At 41.2% G+C, this 25,307-nt stretch overlaps 1 protein-coding gene and 1 long non-coding RNA gene across 7 annotated transcripts in view; one reads left to right on the top strand and one right to left on the bottom strand.

Annotated features, from left to right (window-relative positions):
- The window catches only part of IL1R1 (interleukin 1 receptor type 1), a 143,527-nt gene that overhangs the window by 110,778 nt on the left and 7,442 nt on the right, over positions 1 to 25,307 (top strand). For all 6 annotated transcript variants that reach the window (XM_032255541.1, XM_032255540.1, XM_032255538.1 and 3 more), the window contains 6 exons: positions 6,374 to 6,450; positions 11,706 to 11,772; positions 18,917 to 19,151; positions 19,255 to 19,444; positions 20,265 to 20,433; positions 22,432 to 22,497. In XM_032255541.1, the coding sequence (XP_032111432.1) occupies positions 11,712 to 11,772; positions 18,917 to 19,151; positions 19,255 to 19,444; positions 20,265 to 20,433; positions 22,432 to 22,497 (721 nt within the window). In that variant the 5' untranslated portion in view covers positions 6,374 to 6,450; positions 11,706 to 11,711. The remainder of the gene's footprint in view (positions 1 to 6,373; positions 6,451 to 11,705; positions 11,773 to 18,916; positions 19,152 to 19,254; positions 19,445 to 20,264; positions 20,434 to 22,431; positions 22,498 to 25,307) is intronic.
- Positions 4,817 to 24,688, bottom strand: LOC116534804. The gene is made up of 3 exons (XR_004261879.1): positions 24,586 to 24,688; positions 8,541 to 8,546; positions 4,817 to 4,828 (listed from the first exon to the last, which is right to left on the bottom strand). It is a non-coding gene; the product is annotated as an uncharacterized LOC116534804 (long non-coding RNA).

Raw genomic sequence — 25,307 nt, forward strand, 5'->3', positions numbered from 1 at the left:
GGGTGGTGGAAATGGTCCGCATCCTGATGACGCATTCCTGGTGCACACAGTTGTTGCAGTTTATGGAACTGCACTTAAGTTCTGTTTCACCATGTGCAGTATGTTGAAAAATATTTACCCCAGTAAAAAATTATAGAAGTGAAAACAATGTAAAGATTGTTGTAGAGAAGGGTTAGTCCTCTGAAGCTGTCTATGGATCCCAATCTGAGAAACAGCTGTTCTTGCCTGACTGGGAGGCAGTGCTCCAGGGAGGAGGGTCTCTCGTTCTCAGTCAACTTTTTGACAAGTCCAGTGCAATAGTGATCTTGGCATTGTAGCCTCTAGTGGCTGGAGAAGAAGTGTGTTGGAGGCATGGGAGAGCCTGGGAAGGTCAAGGCAGGGCATTTGGAAAGGGGACAAGGACAGGAGATGAGTCCCATCCATGTCGCTGGGTTCTGGTTCTGTTGTCCAGGAGCCCTAGGAGGTTTGTATGGGTGAGGTGGAAAAGTCAGACTTCAACCTAGAACCTAGTGGTCAAGAGGCTTGGGGCGGGTCCATCCCCATCTCTGGCATCTGGTGACAGTGATCCTGTCTCTCTGTGTCTCATTGCCCCTTTTGCCCTTAAAAACCATGTGCCTTAGTAGAAACCACCAATCTTGTGGCTTTTCGCCTTGTATTAGCTGAATAGTTGGGATTTCATAGCAACGCCTGAAACTTCTTTGTACATTCATATGCTTGTGCATCCTCAATGATAAAAATAAAACTTTCCTTCTCCCGTTTATATGGGTAAATAAACCATTGATAACTATGAGAGAGGTGTTAGGATTCCTTTACCGGGAGGAATGTTATCAGGCTTGGTGTTTCCTGGGCTTTCTGAGATGGTGAGGGAGTTTCTATTTCTCTGGTGTGGGAGTGTTTACGCATAGTTTTGTAGAGCTCTTTCTCTGGGGGAAAATCAGAGGTGACCACATTGAACGCACAGTTGGGTTTTTGGGTTGTGTGCATGTGATAGAGTGTGGGTGACTAATCTCCACAGGATGGAAACCATTGTGTCACGTTTGGAACACACCACGGTGGTCCCCAGAATGCTCTGTGGTTATTTCCACACTTTCCTGCACTAGCTTGGGTGTGGAACTGCCTGGGTGGGCTCTGTGACCATTAGGGGTAGGTCTCTTCCTCTAACTTGTCCCGCAGGTATGAGTGTGTGGAGCCCGGTTGCTTCCATTTCTCATGATCAGGATTGGATAGAGATGACTGTGAGCATTCACTTAGGATGGCGTCTCTAGATTTTACCTTCCAGGGATTCCTTCTGGGAAATGAAAAGCAAAGGCTTCACCTGGCAGTCCAAAGCAGCTCACTCTAAGGGATGCTTTGATGCCTCAATTGTGGAGACTTTTCTTTCTACTTCATAATACAGCCATGCTAACTCTAATAGCCAAATAATAACTTCCCCTAGAAAATCTGGGTCAAATTGGTAACCTAGGGAGATAGAATTTGGGATCTCTAGCTGTCTATAGCTTCTCCCTGGGAATTTGTGGATTCTAAGCCAGGATTTGTGTAAGTATGTAGGTTTAAAGTCTTTTCCATAAGCATGTGGTTCCATGGCTTTGTAAGTTTATGTTACCTTCTCTTTCAAACTAACATTTTTGTTTTTAACAATGATGGGGACTTTTTAATAGCTGTCTGAATTCTTATAACAAAGGAATAACACAGGAGGTCAAGGCTTCAGTGAGCTGTAATTGCACCACTGCACTCCAGCCTGGGCAACAGAACAAGATCCTGTCTCAAAGACAAACAAACAAAGGGGTAACAGGAGGATATCATAATTATGGGCTTGGCTTCAGTACTATAATAGATTCCCTGTACACATTTCCACTGATTTACAGTGGAACACATGGGCTGTGACATTTCATGAGCTAAAGAACCTGCTTTAGCCCTTGATTTTTCAGGGACTCATCCATGGCCACTTCTCAGTTATGGCCAAATAAGTTGGAGCCTAATTTCCTGATTATTTCTCCATGACATCAGATCTACACATATGCACACATTGGTTAGTATTAGGAATGAGAGGCTGTATTAAATGATGCTGTAAATGCATTAGCCCATCACTCCATGGGAAGGTAGAAGAGCGTGTTGTTGCTATCAGGTAGAAATGTAGAAAGTGTGGTGAGGATATTCTTGTAAATTTCAGATTGTGTCAGGTCCTTGGAAGAAGGAGGAGTCACCTGCTGTCTGTTCTCTTTTCTTGGGCCTCTGTAGAGGTTTGGCCCTGTGCCTCGGAGGGCTCTGTGCTGCAGCTTGGCCAAACACATCCCTCAGCATGGAGAGAAGTGTGGAAGGCCAAAAGGATGTGCCCACTTGGCCTAATCCTAACCCACCAGCTCCCCTGTTCTTAACCACGTCCCTCGTGTACCTGGGACCCCTGAATTCCCTCCCTAAACACCCTGGGCCCTAATTCCAGGGCCTGTGTGGTCATTTCCATGGACTCTACTACATGGTTCATAGACTGGCCAGGGCTGTTCAGAGGGGGATAGACATGGATGTGTGGACTTAGACGTCTACCTGTGTGCACACTCAGGGCCCCTCCCAATATGGGATGGAGCTGGGGAGAGGCTGGAGACAGAGAAATGGAGATGAATGTAGCTACACACAGCAGGAGCCATGTGGCGGGACTGCTCCATGCAGGTGTCACGGTGAGGATAGCGCAGCCTGTGTTTGGACAGATATAGAATGCCATGTGCCAGGATGAGCTTCCCCCAGCTCTGGGCACCTCTGTTGCCACTGTCCCCAGAAGTGGACCTCCAGGAGGTTTTGATAAGGGTGCATCTGCTGTGTGCCACCTTGCCTGTGCCTAGCTTCCATCCTAGAAGGCAGGGCTCACAATGTGGGGGAATTCCTCAGGAATAAGAATGAAGTTCCTCACCATTATGGGAAATTCCTCAAGAAAAAGAAGGTGTTTAATAAATGCATTGTGGCTACAGAGCAGGAAAAATACCCCCTTCCCCTGCACTGGGCCGTAGGCCTTGAGGAAGAAACCTGGGTTCCTGTGACAGCCCTCTCTCCCTAGCTGTCACTTTTCCTGTGCAGGCACTGGGTATGAAATTCCTTGCAGAGGGACAGGAAGGCGCTGTTGGATGAAGTCAATCCTTCCTGGAAGGGGGGTTTTTGTTGGGGGCCAATATGATCATTGTTAATTCTTGTACTTAATTTCTACTTTTATAATTTGTTTCACATTGCAGTTTCTCATTCTGGGTCTAGCAGGAAATTGCTTTATGCCTCAAATATGCATTTTCATTTTATCTTTAATCAACAAGTAACTTTGTGTGTGTGTTGCATGTGCTGCTGTAGTCATGTTGTGATACCTCAGTGTTTCCAAATACATCATGATCACCAAACAGCGATGGGTGCTGTGTTCCAGAAGATCTTCACAATCACGAGCTTTTCCATGTGATTGTCACATAAAGCCGTGCCGTGCTGCAGGGAATGGACAAGGCCTCCACAAGTGGGGCTGACCAGCCTAGGCCTTGGGTCACCCTGGGATCTGGCTGACTCCTTGGGTCTGGACATCAGCATCTGATGCTGATGCACTCCCTCCTGCCTTGTCTGGAAGCTGCTATGGGGAGGATGTTAGCCAGTCCAGGGGTTTCACACATAACATAGGCATCCTTGCTTGAAGGCTGAACAGGGGGAACCATACACTGTGGCTTCTTAATGTATTGAGTGAGTTAATCCTTTTCTCTTTCTTATTTTATGTGGAAAATTCCATCTGAAAAATAACACAGTGACATATTATCTGTGACTTTTTATTAATACTGGTATTTTCTAAAGTTACGTTGTAAATTATTTTTAAAAATTACAATGGACTTTGATGAACTGGTTATGAATAAGGGAGGCTTCTTTACCTAGCATGCCTTCTGGAGTAACATTTCTCAGTCTCTAGTCCTATTTCTGTAGTTTCTTCTCCTCTGGGTCATGCCCAACCCCAGCTCTTTCGACAGCCATCTGGGTGTGAGCCCTTTGTCTAACTCCTTGCAAAGGATTCCACTCTCTTATGGGATCCTGGCCATCTCCAGACCCCAGTGACGGTTCCCTTGCAATCCTATTATCTGACCTACATCCTATACCCTTATTCCATCCTTCCCCTTCTTTGATTCTAGGCTGGGTTTTCATCCCCATGTGTCTCATGCAAAGGTGGTGGGTAGGTAAGTAGGTGGATTCCTTCCCTCTTTCCCTCTATTCCTCCTTCCTTTCTTTCACAAGTATTTATTGAGCTCTTATGACAGACATGCAAGATGTGTAGGATGGGCCTCCTTGTGGGTATGGGAGAGGGGAGGGTCTACTCTGCACTGCTTTCTTCCCTGGCCCAGGTAGGGAATGCCAACAACTAGGGGAGCTGCCCAATATTGCCAGAGCCAGGGGGCCTAGAGCCAGCAGTTTGAGGCACCTTGGTGCATTGCACCAGGGAGAACCTGTGTCGCTCGTCACACCTGGCTTTGGAGGAGCGGATGTCTGCAAGGGCCTTGGGAGAAGCTTCTGATCAGAATCACCTCTGAGATGGTCAGAAATCCCAGAAGCTGCCAGGCTAGGAATGGAAGAATTGACTACCAGATCTGTGAAGTGCCATAGAGGTGCATGGAAGTGGAATGGCACAGTGCTTATAAACGGCAAGGCGGGGAGCCAGGGCTAGACACAGACCCACCTGGACAGTGAAGGCGGAAGAGTAGGGGGCACTGATCCTCATCCCAGGGGTCAGGCAGGAGGGGCGGTGGGACGGCCAGGTGCTGGAGAGATGTCCAGCGGGCTAGAGACGGAGGGGTCCTGGCATAGAGAACCTAGGAGGGGTGGTGGCCTGGGCAGTGCATCTCAGAGGAGCAGCAAGCTTAGAGGGCACATGGTGGTCGCTTCAACAATGGATGAGGGATGGAGACAGTGAGTATATAAATTCTTAAGTGAAGTTTCTGGGGGAAAAGGGAGGGAAAATCGGGCCATTAGAAGAGAGTGGGGAGTCACCTTCTCTGCAAGAAACTTCCTGGGCCTCCCAAATAAATCCATCCCTCACACCCTCCTCCCTCCTCCCCCTCCCCCATTCCATCCATTTTGGTGCTATTCACTATATAATTCCCAACAGCCGCTGTCATATCTGGGGCACACTCACAGAGGTCAGTCAGGAGAGCACTGTCTTAGGCTGGGGAGTGGGAGGATGTGGGGGTCTCCCCTTTGAGATTGTGCTATATGATTCCTATTGATGGGCCAATGCACCTCTGATACCTTGTGTTATGCTGTGTACTGCCTAAAAGTGAATAATAGCTTGTAATTTAGTTTGTGTAGTCTAAGGAAAATATTTCGTGTTGAATTAGTCAGGCTGTTTTATTGATGGGAATTAAAAAACCTTATGCTTAGGTCTTACAAGCTTTTCAAAGGTCCAAAGGAATGATTCAGATAAGAAAAAAAATTGAACTCCAAATGCTAAAAGAAAACCACAAAAACAGGTGAATAAATGGTGAAAGATCTGTAGGACATTGCAGAAGGGCTACCATAACTCAGCTTTTTGAGGTTGACTTAAATTACGTGATATGGGGTGCAGGGATGTTAATGTGCTTGGTAATAGAAGAATGAGGATACCGCCTCTAAAACAAAGCCTGCTTGTTTTTTCTGGCCTCTGGTGCATTTCTCTCTGGCAAAGCTCAAGCTCTGTTTTCATGTGCATTGACCCATGACATCCCTAGAGGTGGTTTGATTCGTTTCTGCACCTGGTCTCTAGCAAAGTGCCATGTGCACATGTTTAACCAAAATAGCTTGTGGTTGTCAAGCTCTTTGTATTCTTCCCTCCCTGTGATTTGATTTCCTGAAAGTATTCTGTCCCAAGGATTATGGGACATATACTTGTTAAACATTGGACTCATTTTCATGGCCATTTAAATGTCATGACCTTTCTGACACCTTGATATGGTTTGGCTCTGTGTCCCCACCCAAATTTCGACTCAAATTATAATCCTCATGTGTCCAGGGAGGGACCTGGTGGGAGGTGATTGGATCGTGGGGGAGGTTTACCCCATACTATTCTCATGCTAGTGAGTTCTCATGAGATCTGAAGGTTTAAAAGTGTTTGGCACTATGCCCCTTGCTCTCTCTCTCTCTCTCTCTCTCTCTAGTGCTGCCATGTAAGACATGCCTGCTTCCACTTCCACCATGATTGTAAGTTTCCTAAGGCTTCCCCACCCATGCAAAACTGTGAGTCAATTAAACCCTCTTTCCTTGATAAATTACCCAGTCTCAGGTATTTCTTTATAGCAGCATGAAAATGGACTAATACACACCTTTTGAGATCCTCACAGCAATTGGTGCCTTTAGACCTCTTCGTTCACGCTTCACTTGTGTGTTCTACCTTCCCCAGGTAGATGCACCTGCTGAAGATGGTGACTCCCTCCTGAGAAGCTGGACTCCTTGGTAAAAGTCAAGGCCTTCTTTAAGGTAACAAAGCTGGGTCATCCTAGGGTCTGACGGCCGGCCTTTTCTCACAAACAGCTGAACTCCTCCACCCTCAGATCTAGGGGGCCCTGAACTATGTCCCATTGTATGCAAAAATATTTTATTTCTGTTGACACATTACACTTTGGGGCAGCTTGATGGTTTTATTAAATTTTGGAAGGTGGCTTCAGCCCCAGTAAGAGCCAACGCCTGTCCTCTTTCCCAGGTCACGTTGGCTGTGCTTCGGTGGAGACCTGCAAAATGGTGGGTCCCAGTGCTGCATCCAAGCTCTCCCCAATTTCAGCCCCTTCCAGGCTTTGCTGTTCATTTTCACTCCACTGTCACCACGTGCTCAAATTCTTGCTTTCTGCTTGAGTCAGTACTGCCTACCTCGTCCCAAGAGACCTGGGTCTATGATGCTGTGGGTGACACCCTCTGAGCATCTTTCCCGAACTGTCTGTGGGTACCTGAACCTGCCCCCCAACCTGGCCCTTGCTCTCCCTGGCCCCAGCTCAGTGAGTTTGGCCCAGTTGGTCCCTGCTTCTCCCCTCTGGCCCTGAGTGTTCTCAGATATGCCCCCTCCTGCCTGTCTGTCACTACGGCTGGCCCACCCTTCATCCTCTCTCCCGTGGACCTTTGTGGTGGCCTGCTCTCCCCAGCTCCCCTGTCTCCAGTTTATATTCCACACAGGTGCCAAAATGTCTACAAAAAATGGAGATCTAACATACACCAGTCCGTGGCTTAAAATCCATACCTACTTCTCTGCCACATGCAAATGACAGCCTGAGTTCCTCAGCCAGCCTCCGCATGTTGTGGGAACCTGTGGCGTCTCAGCCTCCCCGTCAGAACCCACCTCTGGTTTATGCTCCAGAACATGATATAGTTGGATCCTCCCCTCTTCCTCCCCCAGACTGAGTTAGCTCCTGTCTCCCCTCCTGCCCTGGTCATGGCTTTTCCAATAGACACCCCCACGTTATAGTCTAACTCTGTCTCCACATTCCCTGAGACTGCCGAGCTCCTGGACCCAGGCCCTGGGACCCTTGTTCCTATTTTTGTTCCCAAAGCCAAGTAGATATTTGATATATGATTGTTGAATGCAGCAATGAGTGAATAAAGAAATGAATGGTTAACTGAAAACATTTTATGAAAACTGTTATTTGTCATCAGAGCATGGGGCGATTTGCAATAGCTAGCATTTGGGAGTGACCATTTGACAGGCACCTTTCTAAGCCCTTTGCATGTGGTCACTCATTTTACCCACATAGCACCATCAGTGACAAATGCTGCCATTACATTGCTTGTCAAAAGGGGGAACTGAGGCATGGAGGCTGAGCTTTTACTCAACATGTTATCTATGTTGAGGGACTTCTGACTTGGATAGCCATTCAACTGTGAGCACTATAGAGGCCGGTCAGGTCTGGCCCTGCCTTAGAATTTCTGGGTTTTTCAAGGGCATAATGGGGTCTGTGTTGACTTTTGTTGGGAGTGTGTGGGTTAATCTAGGTGCAACCCTCACCTCCTTCCCTTCTGATCTCCTCACTCCCTTTGGTCACGTGATCCTTAACACCCATCCCAAGCTCAGTGTCAACTCTTTGCCCCAGGGTCCTGGGGATCTATGACATGGATTCCAAAAGCCCACTGATGAGGGGACATGGCCACTCCCACCCCTCTGACTGTTTCCCAGAGCAGCTCTGGGGCAGAAGTAAACTTGGACTCAGGGGACATGGCTCTTCACCTTTTTATAGTTTATTAGAGGAGGATGGGGTCCAACATCAGCTGGTTCATTGCCCATCATGCAGATGAGCACACTGGGGCCCAGGGAGAGTCGTGTCCAATATCACCCTGCCTTGTGGTACAGGCCAGTGGCCTTGGACCTGTGATTAAACATTGTCCACAATTAATTTGGATTTATATCTCATGATACACTCCATAAAGTTCAGTCAGACATCTTCTTTTTCTTCTCGCCTGCCTAACCATCAAACAAGCCAGATCTTGTAACTAAATGAACCAACAGCTGGCAGTGTTCAGTTGACTTTGCAATGCCCTTATTTTGTTGTTGATAAACTAATGCATGTAGCAGATTGGCCTGGAACTGGTGACTGGGAAACATTTTAACCCTTTCTTTCCTTCTTCTCTATCATAAAGACTTAAAACACACTTCATGCAATCACAGAAAGAGTTCATAGACCAGGATATAGGGCTTCAAAGGCTTCAATCTTATTTAATCATCTGAATATAGTTTAAAGGTAAAGATGGTAATAATACTAGTATTCTAGACTGTTTTGGGAAGACAATTAATGTGAATAAAGGGTCAGAGTTAAAGGATATTGAAGGAATGCAGTTTTACTGCTCTGAGATAGGTTTCAAGGCTTGAGCCAGACTCAGGGATCATCGTCCTGATACTGGGGATAAAGTGAAGAGAATATGAATGGGTATGTTTCACATGCTTAGAAAATCTTTCTTCCCTGTATTTGTTTAAAAAGCACGTTGCAACTTAAAAAAAATACCTATATACTTTTTTTTTTTTTTTTTTTTTTCTGAGATGGAGTCTCATTCTGTTACCCAGGCTGGAATGCAGTGTCACTTTGGATTGATCTTGGCTCACTGCACCTCTGCCTCCTGGGCTCAAGTGATTCTCCTATCTCAGCCTCCCAAGTGGCTGGGATTATAGGCACACACCACCATGCCCAGCCAGTTTTTGTATTTTTGGTAGAGACAGGGTTTCACCATGTTGGCCAGGCTTGTCTTGAACTCCTGGCCTCAAGTGATCTGCCCACTTTGGCCTCCCAAAGTACTGGGATTACAGGGGTAAGCCACTGTACCCGGCCATAATACACCTTCATAAATAGAACATTTTCCAGCTAATATTCAAATGACTGGATGTTGTTAGAATCTGAATGAATATTGTGTTAAAATGTTTTATGTTTTCCTATTTATTAACTTATAGCTACAGATAAGAATATAGGCAAGTTTAATCTCATGTAAAAATTAAAAGGCAGATGTTTTCAAAGCACAGAATTACATGGTCTACTCTAGACATTGCCCCTAGGTTGAGCAGAAAGGATAAGAGTTTTTTCTCTTTTTTCCTTTCCTTTCTCTTTTTTTCAGACAAATTTCATTGTAGATATTTTAGAAAGTATAGAAAGCCCCAACAAGGGGAAGCCCACCCAACCCAATTTGAATATGTTGTTATCATTTCTTTTAGTCTTTTCTGGTGCATTTCTATGTAGCTATATCCTATCATACAAGCAATTTATTATCTTGCAATATAAAATGAAGTCATGACCTTTGAGCTGGCCTAGAAAGTGGGTCCTGGCAGCAGGGCACATTCCATGTGGGGAAGTAGGTTCATTATTTTCATTCATCCCAGGAGACATTATTAAGGGCTTGTGTTGCTAGCACAGTGCTGGGTGCTGTGGGTGCAGAGGTGAGCAGGCCTTGATTCCTGTTGTCATGAGGTTTTCTGGCCAGGACAACTGCAGCACAATGTGCTCTGGGCTGTGGCAGGTGAACACACAGGTTGTTGAGGGCTCAGAGGAGGAAGAAGCCAGGCAAGGGGTCTGGGGGGGTTCCTTGGAGCCAAGATGCAGACAGATGTGGGAGGTAGTCAGGTGAAATGTGGAGGGAATAGAGAAGGCAGTGTCTCTGAGGCTGGAGCACCTGCCCAGGTGAGGCCTGAGTGTGGAGTGTGCTGGGGGACTTGGGGTGTGGAGAGGCAAGTCAGAGCCTCTCCATGAGGAAGCCGTAGGCTTTGCTGGGGAGTTTGGAGTACTTGTAGGTGCACTGGGGAGCCAGTGAAGGTGTTTTGAGCAGATCATATGGTGATAGGTAGTTTGTAGGCTTTGGGTTGACTGAAGGCATAAATCTGCAGGCAGAGAGCCCAGTAGGGAGCCTGTTGCCATAATGAATCCAGGCAAGAGCTGGAGATTGCGTTAGCTAAAGCGGCATCACCAGTGGCCATGAGTGAACTGGGGTGGCGGGGTGGGCATGATGATCTAAGGAGACAGACTGCTAGGGAGAGAGCACAGCTATGCAGGGCAGTGGTCGCAACATCATTTATCCCTGGTCTCTTGTTGAGCTATCCCAGTAGGTTCAGAGCAGTGCTGTGCCCGTCACTGCAGTAGGGAGCATGGGGTGAGGTAAATTTGGTGGAGTGAGAATGGGTTTGGTCTTGGGGGCTATTGAATTTGAAGTACACAGGGGCCTTTGAGTAAATTTGTGCAAAATTCACCTGGAGGCACAACACTGGAGTTTGTGTATCATCACAAGGTCTGTGTTCAGGAGCAGGACAGGAACGCTCAGGAAGAAAAAGGCTATACTGAATATTAATGTGGAAAGGTAGACAAAATAGGATTATTTTTTCTTTTACATTCACTTGATACTATTTTGTAGGTAAAGCCATTGGCATGCTCTCCCTGTAGACTTGCTGTATTGGGCAAGTGCCTAACCTGATTCTGCCCCCTGCGATGTATGTGGACAAGCCTTATGTAATTAAATCAATCAGTTACCAGGACCTCAGTTTAACACGTAGTCCTGTTGCTAACCCATTATCTGTTGTAGCTGATGCTGTGTTGGTGGGGACTTTTAAACTACCAGGGAACTGTGGAGATTTTCCTCTTTTCCTTTCTAGTCCCTTTTTTTTCATAGAAAGTTAATTGTAGATATTTTAGAAAGTACAGAAATCCCAGACAAGGGGAAACTCACCCAATCCAATTTTAATATGTTATCAATTCTTTTAGGTTTTTTTTTTTGGTGATTTCTATATAGCTATATTGTATTGTGCAAGCAATTTAGCATCTTGAAATATAAAATGGAGGCTGGCCTAGAAGTGTGGGTTGATTTTGCAAGTGGGTCCTGGCAGCAGGGTACATTCCAAGTGGGGAACAAATCCACACAAGTGGAGGTGAGCTGGCTTAGGGGTGAGTGCATAGCTGACTTCGGATGTAGACTAGATTTGGGGAAATTTAAACAGGATGCAAGACTGGAAATGTATAATGGGGCAGCAGATGAAAATGTTTAAAATCCTAAGTCATTGAGCTTGTTCTCAATTTTTTGAAAACTCTTTATCCCTTTTTGTCCCCGTCCCATTCTCTAACCAGAAGTTAAACATGGTAACATTCATGATGTAGAAAAACTAATCAGTGTGACTTGGGGGTGAGGGTTGGAACAGGGCGGGTGTTGACATACTTAGTTTTAGAGATTTGTTGGAAAAGTAACATTTTTGCTTTTGTCTTTCTTTCATTCCTCCATTTCTCCAGGAGAATATGAAAGTGTTACTCAGACTTACTTGTTTCATAGCTCTCCTGATTTCTTCTCTGGAGGCTGGTAAGTTAACTATTTCTTTGTTCCTTGTCTGCTAAGAAAATCTGTTATTTAGAATACATGAAGTACCTTCCCTAAGAGAGTCATTTCTCATACTCGTTTCTGTTGAATCCCTGGGCAGAGAGCCTCCTGATCATAGACCTGTACTGCTGGAAGTTCCTCTCAGCATTTTCCTCTTGTTCTCTCACATATAGACTGGGAAACTGAGGCCCAGTGAGGTTAAGGGCCCCAGGACATGTAGATAGTTTTGGAGCAAAAGCTAAAATCTAGGTCTCCAATCTAAGGCCAACCCTCTTTCCACTTGGCTGTTGTTTGAAAGTGTGATACAGAGGAAATTCTGACTTTCATTTGAACGAGACATTATGCATACTCTTTATGAACCCACAGTTGGAAGTCATCAAACTACAGTTCTTTTTCTTTTTCTTTGCATTTCTTCATTTTCTCTTATCACTTCTCTGTGTGCCAGATGTTAGCCGCTGGGGACACAGCAGGGAATAGTCCAGATAGAAATACCTGCCTGCATGGGGTTTATATTCTTGTAGAAGAGAGAGATAACACTTAAGTAGATATATATTGTGTCATATGATGACAAATATAGGGAGGAAAACAGAGTATAAGATTTTGGAGCCGGGCACGGTGGCTCAAGCCTGTAATCCCAGCACTGTGGGAGGCCAAGGCGGGTGGATCACGAGGTCAAGAGATCGAGACCATCCTGGTCAACATGGTGAAACCCTGTCTCTACTAAAAACACACACACACAAAAAAAAAGATTTTGGAATTTGAGTGGGCAGAAGATTAATTTTTTGTGTGTGGCCAGAAAAAAACCTCACCGAGCAGTTGACTTTTGAGTGACCTTAAGGAAGGGGAAAAGAGAGCTATTTGGATATCAGATTAGGGTGTGGAAATATTCCAGGCAGCATGTGCAAAGGTCCATAGGCCAAGAGTATTTGGCATGCTTTCGGAATGAAAATATCAGTGTGGCTGGAGCACAGTGAGAGATGGGGGAAGTCATAAGGAACCAGGCTATCTGGGTAATAGGTGGATGGCAGAGGGTTGATTATGTGGATTGTTACACCCGTTCTAAGGGTCTTGGCTTGTGGTCTGGCTGAGATGGGAAGACTGCAGAGTTCTTTGTTCAAAACCAGAGAGGTGATCTGACTGACACTTTGATTCCTGTTTTGAGAATAGATCCGAGGGAGCCAAAGAGAGAAATAGAGAAGCCAGTTAAGAGGTAAGCCATGATGATGGCTTTTTCTAAACAAGAAATGTTGATGGCTTGTCAAAGGGTGGCAAGGAGAAATGGGAAGTAGTCAAATTTTGAAATGTTTTGGGAACAGAACCAAGAGGGATTTGGAGTTGGGCTAGATGTGAGGTGTGAAGAAAAGAAGAATCAAGAATGATCTCAGGGAATTTTGGCCTGAGCAAATGCAAGGTGAAATTTCCATTGATGGGACAGGGAAGATCAAGTTTCCATACTGGACATGTTAAGTTTAGCTGTCCATTAGATGTTTAAATGGTGACTTTGACTAGGCAATCTTCAGCCTGAGGGAGAGGTCTGAGTTGAATATATAAAATTGGAGACCTCAGCAAGCGGCTAGTATGAGAACCATGAGACTGAATGGGATCATGGATTGTAGTTAGGAAAGATAAGAACTTTAAGGACTGAGCCAGAGATTGCCTTAAATTCCTTGGTCCAATAAGTAAGTTTTCTCCCCTTTGCTGAGGGGCTCCATGTGTGTTGGAGCATACCCTCAACGTTAAGGCTGTTTACAGCTCTGCCTTAGCTTTCACTTCCTGTTTGTGTATGACCTCAGAGTCATCCAGAAATGAGAGCCTTGGGCCTTGTCTGCAGTTTCCTGGGCATGCACACAACCCTGTATACATGGGCATCTAGGGCATCTTTCTAGGTTCCCCAGGAACGTGTCAGAGCTTTTCAAAGCCCTCTGGTGGTTATGGCTCTGGTATTACAGCCTTAGGCAGTTGCAAAAAAACAACACTGAGTTTTTCCAGCAAACATCTTGGGGATAGTGCTTTTCCTGTGGAGCTCTTGGTGAGGTCAATAACAACACCACCCTATGAACGTTCCTTTGAAGACCTGCCATTCAAGTCAAAGAGTGGCAATGCTTTGGGAACCGGACTTCTTGAGGAGCTCCAAAACTTCTCTGTTCTTGCACACCTGCTGGTTTTCAAAGCCTTTGTGTCTGCAAAACTCCTGATACTCATGGCTGTTGTAGAGCCAGGAAGAGTAGGATGGGAGTCATTTAAGTTATAAAGCTACAAACTCTGCTGATCTACTCTGATTTGGCATGTTTCTGTTTATTTCCTCATTTTCTAATAAATGCTTTTCTGGTTATTACAAGCCTGTGATTTTTTGAAAATTTTTTGCCAGTCTTTTTGTTGCCATTATTGAGGAATGATTTATGAGACCCTCATTTCACCATATTGGAAATCTTGCAAATTCAATTTCTTTGAATAAAATATTGTATTAATAGATAATAGGGCAATTTAGGCTATCTATTTCTTCTCAGGGGAGCTATAGTAGTCTGGAGAATTTGCTCATTTCATTTATGTTATTGGCATAACATTGTTTATAATATTCGCTCACTACCCTTTGCAAATTATTTTAATAAAAGATGTCATCTCTTTTTTCTTTTCTTGATTAGTCTAGCTAAATATTTATTAATTTTATTGATTTTATGAAAGAACCAGCTTTTGGTATCTCTGGTTTTTCTTCATTGTTCTTGTTTCCTATTTCGTTGATTTCCTCTCTGATCTACTATTTTCTTACTTCTTCTGCTATATTAATCATGTTTTTTAATTTCTATATCTTACCATATTTTGACATTCTGGTAGGTTTTTCATACCTAAGGAGGGGCTGACCCTCCTAAGGGCTAAGCAGTTCCTAAGTGTGTTGTGAACAGCTTACATGGGGTGTCCTGCCCTTCATGCGAGACTGTCTGACCCAAGACTGTGCCCCACTCATCTCCTTATCCAACTCTCAGACCTCAAACCAATATTACCCCAGCTTCAGTCAACCCAGGGCCAGGTACCAGAGAACTAGGGACAGGCTCTATGCTCACAGCCTGCAAAAATGGTTCAAATGGGCCAGTCTGAAGCTGTTTATGCTGCCCTGCCTTGCCTTTCCCAAGGGAACCCCAGTAAAGACTCTGGCCTAAGCTTTCTTTTTGTTTCTGCCTCTGCCTTCGAACCCAGTCTGGTGAAGTCTGGTGATTTTCCCTGTGGTTTTGCGTGGTATAGCATATCCCTTCTTTTTAAGCCATTAAGTAATTCAAATCTTTCAGTGGCATTAGCCTCTGTTTTGTCACTCAGTCCCCTTTGTAAATGAAGACCCAGGTATAGAATCTCTGCTTGCTGCTTACTTTGGATGTACTTTGTTCTTATTCTAGGTTTTAAGGTAGAAGCTCAAGTCATCAATTTGAGATTTTTTAAAAAAATATGCATTTAGTGCTAGCAATTTTCCTCTAAGTACTGCTTTCATTGAATGCCACAAGTTTTGATCTGTTATGTTTTCCTTATCATTCAGATAAAAATACTTTATAATCTTTTTTATTTCTTTTACTCATGTTATTTAGAAGTATGTTAGTTTTCAAATATATAGGGATTCCTTAGATATCTTTCTGTTACTGATTTCTAATTTAATTCCATTGTCACCAGAGAATAAGTTTTGTCTAATTTTAAACTTACTGAGTCTTGGGTTATGCAGAAGAATATGGAAAATTTGCTGAGTTTTGTGTGTGCACTTAAAAAAGAATGTAACGTTCTACTGTTATTGGTTGGAATTTTCTGCAAATATCGATTATGCCAAATTGATTGATAGTGTTGTTCAAATCTTCTATATTGTGACTGATTATCCGTTTAATTGTACTGCTTGTTCTGTCAGTCCTTGTGAGTGGGGTTTCTCTAGTTTCTTGCAGAACTAGTTTCTCTAGTTCTTGCAGTTCTATCAGTTTTTGCTTCATGTATTTTGAAGCACTGTTGGCAGGTGCATAAACATTTAGTATTATTATGTTCCTGTTGATGAATGAATTCTTTATTTTTTATTTTTATTTTTTGAGGCAAAGTCTCGCTCTGTCAACCAGGCTGGAGTGCAGTGGCGTGATCTTGGCTCACTGCAGTCTCCGCCCCCTAGGTTCAAGCAATTCTCGTGCCTCAGCTTCCCGAGTAACTAGGATTACAGGTACCCGCCACCATGCCTGGCTAATTTTTTTTTGTATTTTAGTAGAGACGGGGTTTTATCATGTTAGTTAGGCTGGTCTCAAACTCCTGACCTCAGGTGATCCACCCACTTCGACCTCCCAAAATGCTGGGATTATAGATGTGAGCCACCACGCCTGGACAACTTCTTTATTTTTATGAAATGGCCCTTTTCTCTTGTAATATTTTTACTGTAAAATCTACTTTGATAATATGATAGGCACTCAAGCTTTCACTAATTACTTTTTATTAAGGCATAGTTGACAAAATCATATATATTTACAATGTACAATGTGATGTTTTGGTATATGTATATATTGTGAAATAGTTACCCCTAGCTATTTAATCTAACTTTCTTTTCATGAGTGTTAACATGGCAAATCTCTTTTCTTTTCTTATTAATCTATTTTTATCTTTATTTATAAAATCTGTGTATGTAGATGTACGTGTTTATGTGAGGTACCACATAGTTAGGTCTTTCTTTAGCCAATCTGATCATTTCTGCCTTTCAATGAGCGTGTTAAGCCTATTTGAAATTTTAGTGTGATTATTCATATATTAGGGTTTAATTCTTGGATCTTGCTATTTGATTTTCTATTTGTCCCATCAATTCTGTTATTTTTTTCTCTTTTTTGCTGCCTTTTGGATTAATTGGCATTTTTAGGATTCATTTTACTTCATTTGTTGGCTTATTAGTCATAAGTTTGTTATGTATGTGTTTTTTAACGACTGATCTGGGGCTTAAATAGCTACTTAGACTCTAAGTTATTTCTGTCTGCCTTCAAGTGACCCTATATGGTTTCACATATAGTATACAAAGTTAAAATAGTATATACCCATTTCTCCTTTCTTGAACTTTGCCCTATTATTTCCATATATGTTACTTCTTTACTTGTTATAAACCTTATAGCATTTTATTTTTTTATGTAAACACTGTTATCTTTAAAGAGATTTAAATAATAAGAAAGATGATCTTATAATTGCCCATGTAGTTAACATTTTTGTTGCAATTCATTCTTTCGTGTAGATTCATTTTATTCTTAGAATATTGTCCTTTCTGAAGGACTTAAGTATTTCTTATAATGCAGGTCTACTGTTGATGACATTTTACAGCTTTTGCAAATCTGAAGAAGTCAGTATTTTTTTCTAACTTTTGAATACATTTTCACTGGATAGGGAATTCCAGGTAGACTTTTTCTTTCAGTACTTTAACAATATTGTTTTACTATCTTCATTCTTATACTGTTTTTGGAAAGAAGGCTGCATCATTTTTGTCTTTGTCCTCTGCAATAATTGTGTCATTTCTCCCTGGCTACATAGAAGATTTTATCTTTGTTACTGGTTTTAAACAATTTGATTATTATGTGTTTGGAGTAGTTTTCTTTATGTTTCTTTTGCTTGGGGTTCATTGTGATTTGGGGGACTATGTATACATCATTTTTGTCACATCTTGAAAAACTTCAAATATGTTTACTGTTTTCCACGTTTTTCTTCTTCAGTGATTCATATTACATGTATTGAAGTCCTAAGCTAAATAATTCCCTGTCGATTTTATTCTGTTATTTTCTTCTCTGTGCTTAATTTTGGATCATTTCTAGTGCTGTGTCTTCAAGTTTACTCATCTTTTTTTTTTCCTGCAGTATCAAATCTGCCATTGATCCCATCCATTGGTTTTTGTAACTCAACATTGTTGTTTTCATCTCTAAAAGTTTCTTTTTAAATCTCTTTCATGTCTTCACTAATCATGTTTGATCTTTCCTCTAGCATCTTTAATAAATGGAATAAAATAGTAATGGACTATTTAAATTTTTAAATTTATTAAGTCTATTGTCTGTGTCATTTCTGGGTCAGTCTGATTGACTGATTTTTTCCCTCCTTATCATTGGTTCTATGTTACTGCTTCTTTGCATGCCTAATGATTTTTTTGGATGTTAGACATTGTGGATTTTATTATGTTGGGTGCTGGATATTTTCATATTCCCCAAAATGTTCTTGAGTGTTGCTCTGCCACATGACTGTTACTTGGAAATGGTTTAATCCTTTCGGGTCTTGCTTTTAAGCTTTATTAGGATCAGGAAAAAGTTTATTCTAGGCCTAATTTCCCCTAATTACTGAGTCAGAACCCTTCTGGGTACTCTGAGGCCTTATCATTAATGAGACTTTCCACTCTGGCTGTTGAGAACAGCGTTTCCAGCATTGGGTGTTCTCCAGGTGTTACTCCCTCCAGTCATTTTGGCAATTGTCTCTCTAGCCTTGAGTCATTTTCTTACATTCTTACACTGACTGATAGCTGAAAAACTGGGGGAGACTCTCAGGTATCCTCAGACTCTTTCTCCCTGTCCTCATGCAGCTCTAAGTACTTGGGTACTCTGTCCTGCAAACTTGGTCTACTCAGGTTCTCAGCTTCATCTCCTCAGCTCACTGGGCCTTGCCTATGTTTCTTCTCAGCAGTGTCATGGCCTGGCTATAATTTTGGACAATGGGAGGGCTCACCTCCTTTTTCCCTCATCTTTCTGGGGTTTCTGTCCTTTGTTTTCTGATGTTCAGTGTCTTGAATAGTGTTGTTTCATATACATTGTCCATTTTTTAGTTGTTCATGTGGGAAAGTAAATCCAGTTTCTGTTGCTCCATCTTGTACTGAAATACATCTCTCTCCTTCTACCTTCTCCCCACTTTTTAGATGAATACAAAGGGGGTGAAGGAGGTTACATAACTTGCCAAAGGCACAGCACACAGGCAGTAAGTGACACAGCTGGACTTGAACATGCTTCTCAGACTCCCAAGATAATGCTCTTATCACAAGGCTGTAAAGCTTTTATATGTAATGTGAATTGATGTGTTTAATAATCGATATATTTCATTGTAGATATTAAATTAAGAGATGCTGGCAAATTTTATATATAAATTGCTTACCTCCTTCTCCCTTTTAAAGATAAATGCAAGGAACGTGAAGGAAAAATAATTTTAGTTTCATCTGCAAATGAAATTGATGTTCGTGCCTGTCCTCTTAACCCAAATGAAAACAAAGGTACCATAACTTGGTATAAAAATGACAGCAAGACACCTATATCTACAGAACAAGCCTCCAGGATTCATCAGCACAAAGAGAAACTTTGGTTTGTTCCTGCTAAGGTAGAGGATTCAGGACATTACTATTGTGTGGTAAGGTAAGAAAGGAATTAGTATGTTACAAACATGTATTCTGGGTTCCTGTAGTCATTAAGGACAGAAATACTTTTAATAATGCTCAATTTACCTATTTTATTTTAGAAATTCATCTCACTGCCTCAAAATTCAAATAACTGCAAAATTTGTGGAGAATGAGCCTAGCTTGTGTTATAATGCACAAGCCATATTTAAGCAGAAACTACCCATTGGAGGAGATGGAGCACTTGTCTGCCCGTATCTAGAGTTTTTTAAAGATGAAAATAATGAGTTCCCTAAAATGCAATGGTATAAGGTAATTTTATTTTAAATACGATATTTTACTTTTCTGGAAAATAATATAGTTCCCGGGACAATAGGATGAATCTGCAAATTATCTTTTTAATTTGCATATTGTTTTCTCTTTAATGGTGAAACTTAATAGAGAATCTAAAAAGAATTGTAAGACTGCATTCACTTAATTTGAAGCTTAAGTAGAAACTTACTTGCTATGGTTTTTATTTAATTTAATAAGATGTATTTTAGAAAAGTAACAGAAATAGATGTTTAAAGAGAAGGCTGACTATAAACTTAAGGTATGTAAGATATAACTATTTATTACAAAATACATTTTGTGTATCTTACTAAAGATATGGTCTTCAAATAACCTGCTAGTTTCCATAACTGTCTTAAAAGTGGGTTGACTAGCTTTCTGTGGAACAGGCCATGTTTTGGTACCTTAAATCTACCTAGTCTGGTGGAACTTAAATAGGGAATCATCTTGTAGTGCTTAAGACATACTAAATAAATCATATCAGTGAGGAAATGAAGTGCAGTATAGTTAGGAAACTATATAGTGTTAACGTTTTCTTTCAAACATGTTTTTCTTGCAGAATAAATTGGTCTTCACTTATGTTCATAGCACAAGGCTCACAGACTTAAAAACTTAATGTCATAGGAATATACTTAACTGTTTCCAAAAAAACAATATTAAAACTTACTGTATGTAAGGAACTTTTCCAGTCACTTTCTAAATATATAGCATTTGCTAATGTGAAAAAAATGGAGTTCCTTTGGCTGGTAGATCGGGAAAAGTTACTAATTGGTTTTCAATGCTTCTCTCTCCCTTTTTCTAGGATTGCAAACCTCTACTTCTTGACACTATACACTTTAGTGGAGTCAAAGATAGGCTCATCGTGATGAATGTGACTGAAAAGCATAGAGGGAACTATACCTGTCGTGCATCCTACACATACTTGGGCAAGCAATATCCTATTACCCGGGTAATAGAATTTATTACTCTAGGTGAGTCATAGTTCCAGCCCTAGAACTTCCCAGTTTAGATCTGGGAAGGCCCAGAGACTGTGATTCTAATATTACTTTCATTGTCCATAAAGAAACTAAATCCAAGACGAGCTCAATGATACCACAAAAGTCATATGGCTTTAGTTTTGTTTTTGTGTTACTAAATACTATGTAATGTTTTCCATTCCTGCTTCAGATGTAGTGCTAACTAAATAGAGACATTATGAGCTGTGTTTTCCAACTGATCTAAGAGGGTTGTTCTTTGGCATGGTTAAAAATGGTTCTTACGGAAAGCTCTGGGGCTCCCTGTGGCTGGTATATGGGAATGTTCTGTACTTACGGAGTCTCAGTGAGTCTCAATGTCTAGCAGCAAGCATCAGTGTGGACACTAATGAGCTTTGGAATAAGTCACATTTCCAGAATCTACCTCCTGTTCTTTCTGCGTTAGCTTTTAACCTCTCTAAGCCTGTTTCCTCCTCTGTAACAAGATGATGTAATCTCCTGAGGTTATTGGGAAGATTAGAGATATGGGGTATACTAAACTTGTATGCTTGATGCAAAGAACTGCTTGGTGCTAAACAGCTATGCAATTAATAGATGTACAATGATTTTTCTTGTTAATTTTCTTTTGTCTTTCAATTCTGCCTTAACCATGTTTCATATTGAAAACCATATCACAACAAAAGGAAACAAAATGCACAAATTACCTGGGGATAGAATGCTCAGATTTTTTGTAAATATTGAGATATTTGTAAACTTTGTGTAACATAAGAAGAGCTATTTCAACCAGAACTTTTTTTTTTGCAGGTTAAAGGGGTGTCTAATAGTAGTTATGCTGGGACAACAGATATAAATTGGGAATATCTCAAACAAACTCATAATATGATCACCCTATAAATGGCTTCACTTTTCCTGTTATATAATATTTTATTTTCCAAAGACTAATTTTATTAAATAAAAATAAATTCCTTGCCATTGTCCCACAAGCATCAGTGAATCCTAATTTTCAGTGGTCTTTGTATCAAACCATGTTCTTGACTTTTTAGCAGCCTGTGTCCTGTCACTGTGGAGCTCTGCTCTGTCTTTCCTGAAACATAGCAAGCAAACCAGCAAGTAGAGCTCGAGAGAGAACTGGGCACTGGGGAATATTTAAGCTAGGTTAAGTGTATTTTAGATACTCTCTGTTCCTTTTTCTGATCCCATTTGTAGAAACAATATACTCTACTTGGGGCGAGTTAATATTTTGTTTTCTTCCCAAGACCTGCCCCAATGATGCCTAGCACTTTTTGTTTACTCAAGGATTCAAAAATACTTATTGAGCATTTACTATGTTTCGGAAACTGTTATAGGTATACATTAGGGAACGAAAGAGATATTATCCTACCTTCATGGCGTTTTTTTTTTTTCGACTGGTGGAATACTGCGTGATCAAATTTATAGTTTCTCATAGTTTTTTCTTGGCCACAGATCAACCCCTGAAGCCAATCTTTTCATAAATAAGTCAGATTAATTTCTGGGGCTCCTTGATGCTTTTTGGGCCTATTTTAATACATTACAGCATTATTCCATAACCCTGTAGTTGTCTTATTGGGTCATTACCACAGTTATTAAATGTAAACGGGTCTAGTACTGACTAGCCCTGCTGGCCAGTAACACCCAGTTCAAGGAAGTGACTATTCTCGCCTTTCCTGACGTCCTTTCACTTAAGAGAGGCACTTGTCTGGGGACCGAGGGTCCTGATGATGTGTGTGTTTTTCAGTAGCACCACACTCTATGGGTTCAGAAGGTCTAGCTCTGCCCCAGGGTTCACAGTGTGCTGTGGCCTCTGCCTCAGCTTTCTTCCTTCATTTCCTCCCTCCTGTCTCCTGGCATATGTGCTTTGAATACTTGATGGAGTATCTGGCCAGAAGTCATTTAGTATATTTTGCTAAGTGTTGTTATCACTTGAGATTCTGATCTATCAGAGACTGACAAACCCTAATGGCGTTTCTCTTTCAGAGGAAAACAAACCCACGAGGCCTGTGATTGTGAGCCCAGCCAATGAGACAATGGCAGTAGACTTGGGTAAGTGGGCTCCAGTTAGGATACACTGGAATCAGTTTTTTTTTTTTTTAACATAAGAGTAAGAAAAATTGTATCTTTACTGTATATAATCTAAGCCATTTATTGAATATATGTGTAATTTGAGGGAAAGTGACACAAATTATATCTTAATTTTTTGCATTTCTTGCCTCTATGACAAACATCTTGCCATGTCTGATATCTCTACTGCTACTTTTCTATGGACACTTTACCATGCAAACACCAGCCAGACACCAAGGTCAAAAGGCCTAGGAACCAGAAATGCCATTGACTGGTAAAGCATTGACTTTCTCTTGACCAGAGCCAAGCTTTGAGTCAGAAGGGTAAGGCTACAGGCCCCAAAGATGGTAGTCATTCTAGAAAAGTACTTTTCAAAGTTACTGGACATTTTTTATTCAAGAATAAAGAAAGAACCCCACGAACATCTAGTTCTGCACTGTTCAGTGCAGTAGCTACTAGCCACATGGAGCTATGGACATGTGAAATTAAATTAAGTCAATTAATTCATTTTGTTAAATTAAAAATTAGTTTATCTGTCACATTAGCCATATTTCAAGGGCTTTATAGCCACATGTGACAAGTGACTACTGTATAGACAAGCACGAATATAGAACATTTCCATCATCACTGAAAGTTCTATTGGAAACCACTGATCCAGAGAGAAAAAAGTGATTCTTTGTGTTAGGCTGGCCTTGGAATTGTCCTCTGTAACAGTAACTACATGACAGCAGTCAAGAACCATGCATAGGTTAGAAGGTACATGTTTGTGATCTGTGAATTCTGTACTTGGCCAATTCTGTACTTGTTTTGTTTTTATGTGGGAGGTGGTAGAAAAACATTCTCAGAAGGAAACAAAAATGTCAAAACTCAAAATTAAATATGTGCTGATAGACTCTAGAACAGTGTTTCTCAACCATTTTTTTTTTGTTTTAAATTATTCTCCTTTAGAGCCTAAAAAGTCTTCCTCCACCTAATTATCTTTCCTGTCTTCAAATTTCAGTACCACAGCTATCTTTTATATCTGCTGATACGCTGTGGCTCCTTGGAGTGCCACAAACTGTGTAATATCTAAGGTTTTCTTGCCCCTTCCCCAAGAACCAGTTTTTGCCCTGCTGGCCACAGCCCTGTTGAAAATGCCTTCTCCAGAAGTTTGTAATTCAGAGCTCTGTCACCTAGGCTGCATTGATCTCCCAATCTTAAAAAGAAAAAAGATTCAAATTAGGAAATAATTATTTTAATATATTATTAAATATATGACAGTGGATATAATAATATATTATATTGGCATATAGTACCCTGTCATAAGTTTATCCTGAAGGGTGTTAAACAGGCATTCTGTAAGATCCAATACCAAGTACTCATAAAGTGACTTAGAAACATAGGAATTGAGAGATAATTCCTTAACTTAATAAATAACATCGGTGCAAGCCAATAGTCATCAACATTCTTAACGGTGAAATACTACAGACCTTCTCACTAAAGTCAAGAGCAAGACAAAGATGCCCACATAACCAGTATTACTGAACACAGTCTAGAAGTGCCTAGTAACACAATTGAAGGAAAAAAGCAAGGTATGCTTACCACAAGAGAAAAGACATTTTTCTTATTATTTCCAGATCTTACAAATCCCAGGAAAATTGCTGGGAAAAACTAGAATTAATTTTATATTAATTAGTCAGATAGCAAATAAACATTTAGAATTAACATTCTAAAATATAAGACTTATTTAGCAATAAGCAACTAGAAAACATGATAGGAAAACAAACCATTTGTACCAGTAAATGTCTTAGAAGTGTCCATAAAATATCTTAGAAAAATTTTGAAAATATGTGGAATTTATAAGAGAGGAAAAAATTCAAAAAACCAAAACCCTGAATATAAGTCTCAGAAAAACTGAGATTTAAAGCATGCATCCATCTGGGTGCGGTGGCTCACACCTGTAATCCCAGCACTTTGGGACCCCAAGGGGGATGGATCACTTGAGGCTAGGAGTTTGAGACCAGCTTGGTTAAGATGTTGAAACACTGTTTCTACTAAAGATACAAAAATTATAGGCATGGTGGAGCACACCTTAAGTTCCAGCTGCTTGAGAAGCTCAGGCATGAGAGTCACTTGAACACAGGAGGCAGAGGTTACCGTGAGCTGAGATCACACCACTGCATTCCAGCCTAGGTGACAGAGCGAGACTCTGTTACTCTAAAACAATGCAGTTAAATAATGGATAGAGGCATAACAGTTTTTAAAAGCAAGGCCGATGAGCACCAAGCTAACAAAAAGCATGTTGATTCACCATGAATTCAAGAAATGTAGATGAAAATTTAAGGGACATTTTCTTCTCTCAAATGGCAATGTCTAATCAGAAATACTTGTTATCAGGAGGTTTTGGCAGAAATGCTCATATACACTATTGGAGAGAGCGTAGACTGATATAGCCTCACTAAAGACAGGGGCTTAGCTTTTAAGATAAGTTTCTTTAATTCAATCTTACTTCCAGATTTTAATACTTCAGGACATGTACAAACACTGATGTACAAGAATATTCATTAAAATATTAATCATAATAATGAAAAATTAGGAAATTGTGTTCATCAATAGGAAAATAGTCATAGTGTATATGTATTATGGAGTACTAAGCAGCCGTGACAGTCTATTTTGGAAGACAAATCATGTGGGCCCAAATTCCCAATCCACAGTAATTACAAAATAGTAGGCAATAAGACCTCATTTCAAAAATTGCATATTTTCACAGAGAAGGTAAGGAATGAGATACATAGAGTTACGAATGGTGGTTT

The sequence above is a fragment of the Sapajus apella genome, unplaced genomic scaffold (genome assembly GCF_009761245.1).
Source record: "Sapajus apella isolate SASKATOON/1434 unplaced genomic scaffold, GSC_monkey_1.0 scaffold89, whole genome shotgun sequence".
Classification (NCBI taxonomy): Eukaryota; Metazoa; Chordata; class Mammalia; order Primates; family Cebidae; genus Sapajus; species Sapajus apella.